Source organism: Camarhynchus parvulus, chromosome 15 (genome assembly GCF_901933205.1).
Source record: "Camarhynchus parvulus chromosome 15, STF_HiC, whole genome shotgun sequence".
NCBI classification, from domain to species: Eukaryota; Metazoa; Chordata; class Aves; order Passeriformes; family Thraupidae; genus Camarhynchus; species Camarhynchus parvulus.
The window spans coordinates 5,198,741-5,213,386 of record NC_044585.1 but is presented as its reverse complement, the minus strand read 5'-3'; the positions used below and the strand labels follow the sequence as shown (position 1 = coordinate 5,213,386).

General features: G+C 46.7%; 1 protein-coding gene across 2 annotated transcripts in view; it reads left to right on the top strand.

Moving 5' to 3' along the window:
• The window catches only part of MED13L (mediator complex subunit 13L), a 169,094-nt gene that overhangs the window by 140,423 nt on the left and 14,025 nt on the right, over positions 1-14,646 (top strand). For both annotated transcript variants that reach the window (XM_030958861.1, XM_030958862.1), the window contains exons 15-22: positions 138-358; positions 3,431-3,636; positions 5,886-6,832; positions 7,488-7,667; positions 9,308-9,531; positions 10,128-10,320; positions 10,726-11,173; positions 12,462-12,681. In XM_030958861.1, coding sequence (XP_030814721.1) covers positions 138-358; positions 3,431-3,636; positions 5,886-6,832; positions 7,488-7,667; positions 9,308-9,531; positions 10,128-10,320; positions 10,726-11,173; positions 12,462-12,681 — 2,639 coding nt within the window. The remainder of the gene's footprint in view (positions 1-137; positions 359-3,430; positions 3,637-5,885; positions 6,833-7,487; positions 7,668-9,307; positions 9,532-10,127; positions 10,321-10,725; positions 11,174-12,461; positions 12,682-14,646) is intronic.

Sequence of the window (14,646 nt, the reverse complement as noted above, 5' to 3'; positions counted from 1 at the left end):
CCAGTAAGTCTGGAGCAGCTTTGCTAGTTTTAAACTAATGAAATAAGAGCTAGCATTGAATTGGTCTCTTCTGTTTTATTGAATTTCCTTGAGAATTTGTATTTGAATGATTAACTGTGTTATTTCATCCTCTTCAGCTGTGGCAGATCTCCAAAGGATGTTCCCAACACCACCCTCTTTAGAACAGCACCCTGCCTTCTCCCCAGTGATGAGTTACAAAGATGGAATAAGTTCAGAGACTGTGACTGCCTTGGGAATGATGGAGAGTCCTATGGTCAACATGGTTCCAACACAGCTGGCTGAGTTTAAAATGGAGGTGGAGGATGGATTAGGTAGCCCTAAACCTGAAGAAATTAAGGTAACACGCCTGAAATGTGGGATTTTTACAAACTCCTCTATGCACACTTTGAGTTTTATAAACAAGTCCCATGTAGTGTGTGTAGCAACTAACAAATGTGAACTGGACCTGTGTAAAGAACCTGTCAGCCTGGAGCTGGAAAAATATTCTTTTCTAGTAGAAGAGCTTTTTAGTTGTTTCCCTGATTTTAACTGTAGACATTTTGTAATATTATGTTTGTAGTGGTCCTGGGTGTTCTCAGGAAACAAACAGTATTGTCTGTGAAATGAGCCCTGTGCCTAACAGAAAGCATGTCCATGTGTGGAAAACCCCACACTTGTGGCTAAGTAGCTGTTAAATGATGTATTTCTTTAGATAATTTCTCTGCGGCACCTTTGCTGTGCCCCCCTCCCTGCTGCCAGGTTGGCACACAGTGGGATAAAGTGGTGCATGTAGAAAGGCTGCCTTTATCTCTCTGAAATGTTCCTTTTTTGGTTAGGGTTGAAACTCTCTGAGAAAGCCCAGGGGTTGAACTTGCTCTGTTTCTTCTTCAGCTGATGTTACTTCACAAGTTTTAAGGCCAGATGGGACCATTCTTATCTGACTTTCTGTATAACACAGGTCAGGTAATGTCACCTAGTTCCTCCTCTCTCGAGTCCTGTAGTGTCTCAGTTAAGAGCTGTTTGTAGCTGGGGACTCTGGGTTCCTGTGACATCCCAGTGTGGCCATTTCTCCATAGCATCCCATGGAGGGACCCAGCATCAGCACTGATATACATTGGTTGTGTCATCGTTCCATCACAGGGTAAGAGCAGGGCACAAATCATTCTGCCTGTGTGTCCTGCATTACTGAACTTCTGGGGCTGCCTTTTGTCACCTTTGTCAGAAGGTACTGTTGCCATATTTCCATGCATACAGCCTGAGGGTTTTTTTTTAAATAAAAAATGCACTTTTTGTGTGGAAATGCACAGCATGTTGTTCTGCAGCAAGCTGCTCTGTACACAGGGAATAAAAAGGGAGATGCCCACTCTAACTGTGGCTTCCTGGTAGTCCCCAGCCTTTGATTGTATAGCCTAATTCTTCTCCTTCAGACCCACTTGTCCCTCCTGTGCCACAGCCTGTTCCTTCTATTTCAGCAGCCATCTCTCTCCCCAGCACCACCTCCTTCCCTCTTCTTTGTGCCCAGTTGGAATTGATTGAGGGCTGATTTTTAGGGGTCTGCATTGCTGAGCCAGGGGCACACTGGCAGCTGCATGGACAAGAAGTGGCTGTGTGTTGGTGTGAGGATACTGATGGATGCCTTTGTTCAGTGTAAATGATGTGCTCAGCTGTCAGCCAGGACATTTTCCTGCCAGCAGGAATAGCATCCCTCAGGCAGACTGCAAGGGAGGCTGTGGCAAGTCCCACAGGGTGACTTCTTCCACAGGAGCTTTCAGTTTTGTCCCTGGGAGAGAAGGGAGTCCCTGTCCCTGCCAGGGAGTGGGGCAGTGTGTGGGACAGAATTCCAGGGTTGTGCTCCCATGTTGTGGTGCCAGTCCAGAGTGCCCAGTCAGACCCCAGAATTCCCAGCTCATTCCCCTGCCAAGGGCTGAGCTGTAGGGAGCTTGTCCCAGCACTTCTGTGGAGAAAGGGGCTTTGCAGATGTGGGAGGGAATTCCCAGTGTCCCTCCTGATGGCAGAAGCCAGCTGGACATCAGGACATGGTGCAGGTCTGCTTTGGTACTGCCAGATCTCTCCTTCCTTCCTTCCTCCCTCCCTGAGCTCTCACTTGGAGGCACACTGGGAAGAGGCACCTTCTCAGTGTGTGCTCCAGGACAGTCTCCATTGCCCATCTTGAGCTGAGGCATCCACAAGTTGTTATGCCACTACAAGGGTTTGAAATAAGGTTTTTTTATAAGGTTTGTAAGACTTTGCCTTGCCACAGACCTTGCTGGTTTTTCTCTTCTGCTTGTGCAGTAAATTGTTTGTTCAAGAATAGGAAAACTTGGGCCTGGGAAAAAGAAAAGTGTGTCTTGGAATTTGTTGAGTTGAAGGTTTTGGAGTGGGAGCAGATTTCAGGACGTCACTGATACCAAAGATATTTTAATCTCCCTCACAGCCATTACAGGAGTATTAAAATACTTCAATTCTGCCTGAGAACATTTCCAACAGCACAATTGACTTGCTTCTGTGTGTGTCACACCTGCTCATACACACCAGTGGGGGAAACAAGCACTAAACCCATTGCTGATCATCCTGAGAACATGGAAGTAGATTCCTTGTGCTGAGCATTCAGCAGCTGGAGATAGAAATCCACACATTCCTCATCCCTCAGTGCTTGACACGGTGCAAGGGAAAAAAATACAAAGCTCTAATGAGATGTTAAATACTGAGACTGCTGTTACTGTTTTCGTGCTGATTTTTACTTTGCAGTAGTGCCTCAAGAGGACTAATTCTGTTCTCCTGAAAGAGCTGGAATAGCTCTAGAAACTCTGGCTGAAGTTCTTGTCATCACTCTCTGCAAGCAAATGTGACAGTCACTGCAAGCCCAGCTGGGCTGAACTTCATTGATAGTTAATACTGTGTTTGCTGGATTGTTTAGATATTTGGATTTAACACTTCATGTAATGATTGGCAAAGTGTGCACTGTTATTGCCAAAGTGATGTGAACCCCCACAGTGGGGGTTATTTAGAGGCTGCCTCAAGGCACCTCAGGGTTCCTCACACTGTGACAGCCTCTCCTCACTGTCAGTACAGAAGTCTTGCAAAGATCAACCTTTTAAGTGCCTAAATGAGGTGCTAAAAGTTAGGTAGTGTGAAATTTTCATAGTGCACTGCTCATGTTTCAGGCACAGCTTGTCTGAAATGAGCCTGATGCAATTGTGAAACCTCCTGCCATAAAGCTGTGCAGCATCTCAGGATAACAGGGAGCCTCAGCTGAGTTTCCTTGGAGGAACTACTCTTGAATGCCTTGTAGAAGGAATAAATATAGTTCTTTTTGGGGGAAAAAGGTAATTGTAGAGGGTTCAAACAGTACAACAGATTTTAATTTTAAAAACTATCTAAAGAACAGCCTGACCACATTGTTGTAACCAAAGTCACTTTGATGTTACAGGATTTTTCATATGTGCACAAAGTTCCATCATTTCAACCTTTTGTGGGCTCTTCCCTGTTTGCTCCACTCAAGATCCTGCCCAGCCAGTGCCTCCTACCTCTGAAGATTCCAGATGCCTGCATCTTCAGGCCTTCTTGGGCTGTCCCTCCAAAAATTGAACAACTTCCATTGCCACCTGCAGCCACTTTCATCAGAGATGGCTACAAGTAAGTACAGCCTTGGAGGAAATGGGTCTGTCAAGCCCATGCCTAAAGCTGGGTAACTAAAATGGTTGTTTGTGTTGACAGTGCTTTAGCCTGCAAATGTATTTTAAACCTTTTAGGTTTGTTATTGACTGAGATCAAAACAGTTCTGAGAGCAGGAACATTTAACCCTGGCTTTGGCAGTCAGGGGTGTTACAGTGTGTGTCCACTCAGTGCTTTTAAAAGAACTGGAACATGCAGTGCCTGAGTTAATGGTAATGTCTGATACAAGAAAATAATTGTAATTCAACTGAAACCGCAAGTGTTGGGGAACAAAATGAATGCACTGAACCCATCACATCTCTGCTGTCCCATTTCCATGTCCAGCCTCCAGCCAGGCTCCCTTGTGTCACTTTGAGCTCCAGCCTCGTGAGCTCTGGTCCTGGTGATTCCATTTGCCATTCTGAAGGCTCTGGAAATGTTGGGTGGGCCAGTGAGAGCTCCCCAGTCTGTGTTCCCATGGGAGCTCCTCCGAGCTCCTGTGGTGTCCCTGAGTGGGGCTGTGGGGAGCTGCTGATCAGACAGATGTTGGTCCATTCCTGGCCTGTCCCACCCTTCCTGATACCAAAAGAGGAGGGTGACCTACAGGGAACCACTGACATTCATTTTCAAAGCTTGGATTCCTCACTCAGTTGTCAGAAATTAGCAATGTTTATGGAGGAAATTCATTGCTGGAGGTTTTGAAAGCTAGCAAGAATTGCACCATTAAATTACTAAAACCTCTTAAAAAGCATAGTAATAGTACAAAGGTCTCCTGCTGCACTACTTCACTTCTAGAGGAAGCAGTCTGTATCTTTAAATCAGTCTGTAAATCCTTTAAATCAGTTCTTTTGCAGCCCCAAAGGGTCCTTCAGTGTTCTCAAAAGAATTGCAAAGAAGAAATTGTAAACCCTTGATATAGTGCCTAGGGAGCAATTTAATTCTCAGGTTTTTTCATAATAGTAACTGATGCACCGGGCCTGAGCTGGTTATTAATTTCAGGTATTTGTTGGGGGGAAAAGCCCTTTCATTTTCAATCTAATCCAATTAGAGTGAGGATTATTACTGCAGGCTTCCGACAGAGTGGTGATTGCCAATCAGGGTTTCTAGGTCACCTTTTCTTATTAGTCTGAGGCGCACACTCTGCTGCAGCTCCACAACTCCTTCAGACTCTGCTTCATTATTTTCCCCTCTCCTGCTTTGAGTTGGACACACATCAGTTCAAGGTAATAAAATGGTTGCAAGGAAAGAGGTCTTCAATGTTTTCCTTTTCAAGTCACTAATGATAGGTGGGCATTCAAATGCTAGTCCTTTCCAGTGACACACAAAATACACTGTGAGGACAGACAAACATGGAAAAATCCTGTTTCCCTTTCCTTATCCAGAGACTCATTGAGATCTTACACTCTTTCCTCATTCTAATATGTAATTAACACATTACAAGAAAAGTAAGCAGGTTAGAAGTGACGTGGAAAGAGAAAAGTAAGATCTTTTTCTTTGATTGGTCCCTTATTACCTGTTTCTTGAAACGAGTCCTTGCAGATGGAAGACACATCTCATGGGAATGTACAAATGGTTCTGTGGTCACTTGAATTTGGCAGGAAATGACAAAAACAGAGTAATAAAACTCATTCATGAATGAAGATGACCCAAAAATGCAATTCTTAGCTTTACTGGACTAAGAGTTTGTAATGGAACATATCCCATTGTGCCATAGACTGTGTAATTCGAAATAACTATTTGAATTTATAGAATCAGACATACAGAATGTGTCCATGAGGTGACACCATGTATCAGAGCCACATGTCTGACTTTTGACAGCCATTTCAAGTGATCATTTCTAAAATAGACTTCTCTCTGAAATACTTTCATTCTTACTAATCTGTATCTCTTTACAGAGTAGTGTTTAAAATAAAAGCTACTATTCTTTTTTTCTCTAAAAAAGTTGCAAACATTCTAAATCTTAACTCGATCATTTATCTAGAAATTGTTCTCAAGAGGATTTGAGTTTTAAGCCATAAGAACAATCTTTAAGAGGGTGAAGTAATACTTTTTATCACAATGATAAGAAACAGTGGTGAGAATTCTGAGTTCTGCTGAAAGCCATGAGTCAAGGTTATGACCAGAGTATTCTTTACTGCAGTTTCAATGAGTTCCTTCAGGTTCCACTATCTTAATGTATTTAAAAATGAGCTTTGACAGAACGGGTCTCTGTTCCCATCCCTTCCCTGCAGCAACGTGCCCAGCGTGGGCAGCCTGGCGGACCAGGACTACCTGCAGATGAGCACGCCCCAGATGAGCACACCGGTGACGCTCAACAGCGCGGCCCCCGCCAGCAACAGCGGCGCGGGGGTGCTGCCGTCGCCGGCCACGCCGCGCTTCTCGGTGCCCACGCCGCGCACGCCGCGCACACCCAGGACTCCCCGGGGCGGGGGCACCGCCAGCGGCCAGGGCTCCGTCAAGTACGACAGCACGGACCAGGGCTCCCCTGCCTCCACCCCCTCCACCACGCGGCCGCTCAACTCGGTGGAGCCGGGCACGGTGCAGCCCATCCCGGAGGCGCACAGCCTGTACGTGACCCTGATCCTCTCCGACTCCGTGCTCAACATCTTCAAGGACAGGAACTTTGACAGCTGCTGCATCTGCGCCTGCAACATGAACATCAAGGGCGCCGATGTGGGGCTGTACATCCCCGACTCCTCCAACGAGGATCAGTACCGCTGCACCTGCGGCTTCAGCGCCATCATGAACCGCAAGCTCGGCTACAACTCTGGGCTCTTCATCGAGGACGAGCTGGATATTTTCGGCAAGACCTCGGACATTGGCCAGGCTGCAGAAAGGCGACTGATGATCTGCCAGAGCAACCTGATCTCGCAGATGGGAGAGGGAGCCAGGAGGAGCCAGGAGCCTCCCATGAGCCTCCTGCTGCTGCTGCAGAACCAGCACACGCAGCCCTTCACCTCGCTGAGCTGCCTGGATTACATGGCCTCCAACAACCGCCAGACGCTGCCCTGCGTCAACTTGAGCTACGACCGGCTGCAGGCTGACAGCAACGACTCCTGGGTGGAATGTTTCAATGCCCTGGAGCAGGGCAGGCAGTACGTGGACAACCCCACAGGGGGCAAGGTGGACGAAGCCCTTGTCCGAAGTGCCACTGTCCATTCCTGGCCTCACAGCAATGGTACATGCACAGCTGAGCCTTTTGTCTCTGAATGTGTTGTGACCTCTGTAAATTTGTTTAGTTGTGACCCACATCATCTTTATGTGGGAAATGACAGGACTAAAAATATGCTAGAGATAAAGTAGATTTCTGAAAGCTTGTAAATTACACCTAAAATACCAATAATCTAGTTGTCCTCAGACTTTGTGGCCTAAATTGGGAATGAGTCTGTGGAAGTTCACAAATCTGAAGCAGATTCAGGTATTTGGGGGGGAGGCAAAATTCGGGGCCCTTTTTGATTTTGGAGAAGGGTATAAGCAGTCAGCAGAAAAGAATTGCTCTGAGTTAGGGCGGAAAAAGGGGAAAAAGTACCAAGGGGTGGGGACATTATAATTAAATATTACTTGTTTGTATACTGAAGATATATAGCTCTGACATCTTGTGACCTGAGCTGGACACCAGTGGTACTGAAATATGTGTGTAAAGGCCTGTGGTGACAGCAACGTTTTTGAAAATGCCAAGAAATGGCAATTGAGTACTATCCACCTAATTAGAAGTGTCCAGATTCCATGGGCAGTATGCAGAGCAATTCAAGGAACAATCCACAAAAGCTGTTGCTGTGTCTGAGGGATTGCTGTCCCTCCCTGAAGTGATTGCTGCTCCTTGTCCCTTGCAGTGCTGGACATCAGCATGCTGTCCTCCCAGGACGTGGTGCGCATGCTGCTCTCCCTGCAGCCCTTTCTCCAGGATGCCATCCAGAAGAAGCGGACAGGAAGGACCTGGGAGAACATCCAGCACGTGCAGGGACCACTCACCTGGCAGCAATTCCATAAGATGGCAGGACGAGGGACCTATGGTACTTACACTGGGCTCTGTGCCAAATTAGAGTGCATCTTCCTAGAAATGGGCACTTTGTCCTGGAAATTATAGAAAGGGGCTGTTCATACAGCTTGGGGTCATGGGCTGGGGGACTCTTCACAGAGGTTTCAAGTGCCTCAAAAGGCCTTTGTGACACCCTGGTGAAGGTTTTACCCCTCCAGGTGATGCACATTTAACAGGGAGCAGAAACTGTGGGTGAGGCTCAGCTCCCCACCTGAAGGGGGGCTGGCTCAGACCAAAGCAGGGTTAGACCAGGGTTAGGTTAGACCAAAGCAACCTGGTGTAGACAAAATGGGAGCAGAGGGAGCTGCTGAAATCAGCCACATCATAATGGGAACAGACTCTGTGTGAGCTCTGCAAATCCCAAAAAACTGGGAATGCTTTCTCCATGCAGGTTCCTGTAGCCTTAATGAGAAGTATTCAGTATCTCCTGGCTGTAAGTGGCACTTCTGTAAAATGCAAAATAACAAACCAGACTTTGTGTGTGTAGGTTTGGCAGAATAACGACTGACATTTCAATCTGTGTATTTCTTGCTTGCAGTTTATTTCAGGCTTAACCAGTGCAGTCTGGTTTAATGTTTTTCCTACCAGCTCCACCACACTTTGCTTTCTGTTGGTATTTGATATATTGCTCCTTTCCTTGGGGCTGGGACAACTGGGGGTAACTCCAGTTCCTGTCTAAAGCTGTTGTGCCCCATCAACAGCACTTCTAATAATTTTCCCAGCATTTGTAATTTGAAGAGTTAGGATTTGCCAATTGTTACCAGACAATAGCACCAAAATTTCCATGGAGTGCAGAGCAGAACCTTTGATGGAAAGTCAGTGAATTTTACTAGATGCTGACTTTTTAATAAAGTTGAATTATATTCTGCAGGCACTACTGGGTATATTTTAGCTTGACGTTTTCAGCAATATTTCTTCTACTGAGGCAGTATCTGGGAGACACCCTGTTACACTGGGTAATAATCCTCTCTATGGGGACAGCAGTGCTTGGAGCACATCCTATGGAGAAGGGCAGGAGGCAATTTTTAGAATTATAAGTTGTGTAGTATTATCTGCCTGGGAATGAATTTCTCTAAGCCTCAGTAATTTTGCACAACCAGGTGGAGGTGGATGAAGAGCTGTAAGGACAGATTTTGTGTGTTCCTGTTATTACTTGTGACTGAACAGGAACTCCATGGCTGTGGTTGTAGGTATGACAAAGGAAAACCAGGAGATGAAGCTTTGGGAAGGGCAGTACATGAGCTCGGAGTACACTGGGAGATGTTTTATTGCAGCTTTCTAGGAAAGTTTAAGTGGTGCTTGGATCAGCTCCCTCTACTTCAGCCAACAACTTTGATTATATGACATTCCTTAAGTATGATATAAATCTTCCCTCTCCTTTATTAAATATCTTTTCCAAGAAGAAAGGCTGGGAGCACATGGTTTATCAGGCATGTCACACCCTTGATAACCATTTCCGCTCCATGATAAACATGTAGGACACTCAGAACAGCAAGGGATGAGTGATTTCCAGTATTCCTGTAAAAGAACCCACTTCCTGGGCCATCAGAGACCCACTGTTATTAAACCAGATATTTTAACATTTTTTCTTTTTTTGTTTTTTCTCCTGTGAAGGCTCTGAGGAATCTCCTGAGCCTCTCCCGATCCCGACGCTGCTGGTGGGCTATGACAAGGACTTCCTGACAATCTCTCCCTTCTCCCTGCCCTTCTGGGAGAGGCTCCTGCTGGATCCCTACGGGGGCCATCGGGATGTCGCCTACATCGTGGTGTGTCCGGAAAATGAGGCCTTGCTCGACGGAGCCAAAACTTTCTTCAGGGACTTGAGTGCTGTATACGAGGTTGGAAAGAGGGACCACATTGAATTATTGCTTCTTAAGTGTCGTTGCTGTTTCAGTGCATGTCCACTGGGAGAAATCTATGGCGTTTAAAGTAACAACTATTAGAATAAGGGATTTTTTTTCATTTTGAGGGCTTTCTGCACTTTCAGAGTCCACAAATGCTGTCTGAGTGACACTGGGATTCTCTGGGCATTTTGGAGTGTTTGTTGCTGTCTGCTCTTCCCAGTGCACACTCATTTCACAGAGGAGGCAGCAGTGGCATTAACAGAGCTGCAGCTTCCCAGTGACAGCCTGATGGCCCAACCAAGCCTAAAGAGCAAGGAGCGTGCTAAAGAAGCTGTTGGTTTCTCACAGTTGCTAGGCTGGGGATAAAAGCATTTATTTCTTTATGTACTCCCCAATATGTCAGATTCCTCAGTTTTGCTGTGAGTGCATTTCAAGCCAACAGATAAATGTAACCTTTTTTTTTAGATATTTATTAAGAAGCCTCTAGCTGTGTGCTGAGAATGAGGCACTTAAGCCACAAGCCAGTCTCTGTAACGTCCTGGGGTGGCTGGCATCTCCTTACAGGCATTTGTGCTTCTCTCCCCTGGCAGATGTGCAGACTTGGGCAGCACAAACCCATCTGCAAAGTGCTGCGGGACGGGATCATGCGGGTGGGCAAGAGCGTGGCGCAGAAGCTGACGGACGAGCTGGTGAGCGAGTGGTTCAGCCAGCCCTGGGGCTCCGAGGACTGTGACAATCATTCCAGGCTCAAGCTCTACGCGCAGGTCTGCCGCCATCACCTCGGTGAGTGACACCCCACGGCTCTGGGCACTGCGAGGGGCATCTGCAAACCCACTGGGGGTTTACTAAAGGTGCAGATTATGGTCTGTTTAAAAATTTAAAAGATATTACAAGGCTTTGTATTTGTATTTACACAGTTTGGCCAGAGAGCAGAAGATGTCAGTACCAGCTTAAAGTCACAAAGCCCTGCAAAGTCAGTCCTGGTTTTAAAGACAATTGATCCATATCAGTTTGAACTGACACACTGAGAAATGGATTCCAAAGCAAACATTGGTCATGGAGATTCAATTCTCTCAGCATTTGTGTACACTTAGAATGTAAAAGTGCAGGGAACGTCATCCGATTTGCAGGCTGATGCAGGTCCCTTTGATCTGACTGTCATTAATCCCTCTTTCCATGCCATTCCAGCACCTTACTTGGCCACTCTGCAGCTGGACAGCAGCCTTCTGCTGCCCCCCAAGTACCAAACGCCGGCTCCGAGCCAGCCGCAGGCAGCTCCCGGGAGCTCGGGGCCCGCTCCCTCCAGCTCCTCCTCGTGTCTCTCGGCCGCCGCTGGGGCCCCTGCCACGGGCAGCTCCTTCAGCTCCACGCCCAGCGCGGGCACCACGAGCCTTCCGGCGGGGAGCGCGTCCTCCTCAGGCTCCTCGGTGCCACAGCTGTCAGCATCCTCTGCCACGCCCGGCGCCAGCCAGATGGGCGCCTCCTCCACGCCGGGCTTCAGCGGCAATGCCGGCTCGGGGCAGAGCAGCAGCGCCGCGGGAGGCTCAGCCGAGCGCTCGCAGGGCAGCGCGGGCCCCGGGGCAGACACCGAGCCGGGCCCCAACCTGCCACAGCAGCAGCAAGAGGGACAGGAAGGGTAAGCGCTCACATGGCTCAGAGTGCTGCTCACTAATCCCCTGTCCTGTGCTCACACAGCCTCTAAGCCTTAGGGAAACCCTTCAAAGGAGAGGCCTCTCTGACAGGTGCAGCACAGCTGAGCAGGTGGGAGCAGAGCAGGACCTGTGCCTGTGTGAAGCACTCAATGACAAAGGGGAGCTGGAAAAAACACCCCTCCCCTTTGCCATCACAAGAATCCTAGCCTGATTGAGCTGCATGGATGTGGAGCTGCCTTAGGACCCCTCCACCTGCCCTGTCCTTGCAGCACCAGGAGCACATAGGGTGTGCTTCACCTGTGGCTTGGCACTTGCATGTACCCCATGGAGTTGAGTGCCTCTTGCTCCAGCACACGTGCAACATTAACAGATGCAAAATGCAAGCCATGGATTTATTTTTTTCCTAATATTTTTGCATTGCAGGTGTTGTTTTGCAAGCAGGCACACTGTAAGGTCAGGAGGCACAATTGTAGTCCTGTTACTTTAAAATACATTTGGGCAGCACAACTTTTTTAAAGACTTCATTATGAATAGCTGTCCCATCACATAAAAATTAAGAAAAGGTTTTTTAGCACTGTATGTAAGTAACTTCCTGAGGCAGCATGTTTTTCATTACTCTTATAATAATGCACATTGCTGATGGTCCTGGTGTGTATTACAGAGAGGGAAATGCCCACATCCTGCTGTGGCTGGGCTTGTCCTTGAGACATCTGTTCCCTGATCTGTGCAAAACACCCTTTGAGCAGCTGCAGGGGCTTCTGACAGAGGCTGAGCTGCTTTGATCACTTACAGATGTTGAGCCTCACTCTCCTGGCTGAGGCCAGGGAGGAGCATTTTACCAAGTAAGAAATTCTCAATTGCTTGTTCTGTTGCCAGTGGAGCCTTCCCTGGACCTGAGCACGACCCCAAGCTCCATGAATTGCTTTGATACTTCTAAATTCCTACTCTTCCCCTTCCACCTCTCCCAAAAGCAAACCCTAAACTGCACCAAAACCCAGACATACAGCTAAAGAGTCAACTTTTCCATGTTCTTCAGGTATAATGTGGTCTGATTTAATTCAGTGAGATGCTGTTAGACTGTAGGGTACCTTTAATGCCTGATTAACCCCAGGTATTTTGGGTTAGGAGCTGCTGTGAGCACAACTCATCTCAATGCCTGTCCTCATGGGTTTTAGTTTTGCTTCTGGATGTTAGAATTGCTCGTGCTTTCCTTCCCTCTGGCTCAGCCTGGCCCCAGACACAAGCAGTACTGACCTGTGGCTCTGCCCCCAGCACGTCGGAGCGGGAGCGGATCGGGATCCCCACGGAGCCGGACGCTGCGGACAGCAACGCCTACCCCCCCGCCGTGGTCATCTACATGGTGGACCCCTTCACCTACACTGCCGACGAGGAGTCTGCCTCCACCAACTTCTGGCTCCTGAGCCTCATGAGATGCTACACAGAAATGTTGGACAACTTGCCTGAGAATATGAGGAATTCTTTCATTCTCCAGGTAATTCTGCCTTCCTTTGTATCTTCACACTGAGTTTCTGTGTCACAGCACACTTGTGATATGGACACTGTGCTGAAAGAGATAAATGAGAGATAATGCATGAAATGTAGGTGGCATTTACAAATTATTTTGTTGACAGTGCAAGGCTGTATATTAAAACAACCCCTTGTGCTTGTTTTGATGAGGAAATTAATTAGAGCAGCCGCAGTATCCCTGCATTGACCCTGTCCTGTGGTCCCAGCAATCCTGTCTGCTCAATGCTTCCTGGAGAGGGATATCAGTTATTTAAGTTGTAACTCAAGTTGCCATTGCCAAAACCAACCAGTTGCTCCTTTGATTACTTTACATGTTGAGTTGTTTGCTGTTTATATTCCCTTGATTTATACTATTTAATCCAAAATAAGTACGTGAAACCAGACATTTAATGTATAATATAACTATTGTATTGTTATTATCTGCTTCTTAAAAATAATTTACCATGTAACTTGGCATATAAAAACAGTTACTTACTATGGAATTGCTGAAGAATTTAATTTGTGCAGCCAGAGGCAGCTCTTGGCCTCTTGCCCAGGCTGGTTGTGTTTTGCCAGGCCTCCTGTCACAGAGGCTGAGCCTCAATAAATGTGGGGGGAATGGGAGCCCAGAGGCCACAGGCAGGAACAGTGTGGGAAGGATTTCTGTGCACCTTATCCACGTCTGCTCACCTTGGTTTAAAGGTATTTCAAATTAGTTAAAAAAAAAAAAAAAATGGAAGTTCTTGTGGTGTCTCAAGCTGGCCATGGAAAACTGTTGTTTTTGATAGTTTTGACCTCATTGTCCCCTGAAAGGATGGGGGAAACTGTCACCAAAATATTTTAGGCTTGGGAATGAAATGAAAATCATATTCACAGCTTCATATTGTTAGGCTGCAGGGAACTGATTGATCCAGACCTGGAGACACTAAAACCAAAGCAGCCACTGATACCACAGTGTCTGGCACACAAGAACTGTGTAATTTCTGCACTGCCATTGGAGCTGAGGCTGTAGCACACTGACCCTTTTCCTCAGTGCTGTTTGTTTCCACATTCACTGTTTGTTCCCCAAAATACATTTTGCCAGTTGAAGTCAAAACAGCAATTTTCTCTAAGTCAAGGGAAACGTGATCCTGTTCCAGCACTGTATCCTCACAGCTGTACCACAGCACACACAACATGCAGTTACTTCAAAATAAATCAAACCCAAATGTTTGCAGCTTTATTACTGTTCCTGTACAGAGGGGGAAAGCCCAGCTCCTGAAATCCTTGGGTAAAGCTGGCTTTTAAAAACACACAGGCACATTTAGTAAGCAGAATGTGCTGCCAAGGTTCTGAAGGTTCAAGCAAGAACCATAAAGTAGTTAAAGTTTTGTGACACTTAAGTTTTATTACTACTGAAAATATTTGTTGAAAGAATCTGTTTGAGTCTTGTAGTGTTGGCAACAATGTAAATGTTTTATATTGACAGCTTCTGCTCCAAAGATCTCACTGTAAAAGGAAAGACACTTTAACAGCCATAGGACTTGTACAATAAAAACAGTGAGGTTACAGGGATTTAATTCTAATTTTAAAATTGGTTTGTTCTGAAAACTGGGATTTTGTCATGCTTTGTTTCCTTCTGAAGGAGTGTTGTGCCATTTCTCCTTCCTGCTCTTGTTGTGTAGTCGGGTCTTAACCCCCAAACTCATCTCCCGGGCAGATCTCCCTGTAGCTCTGGTTCTTGCTGGTTGAAACCTTGTGGGCTGCTTCCCTTGGCTTTCTGAAACAAATGAAACTGAGCAGCAGCTGAGGCTGCTGAGCTTCCACTGGGAGCTAAGTTGAAAAGGGGAAATAACCAGAATCTTAATCTTACCCCTGTGTAAGGATGACACCACAGTGCCAATTCCCACAAGGACAGCAAATAATTCCTGACCATGAGCCACAGAGCCAAACCTGCTGAACACAACAGTCA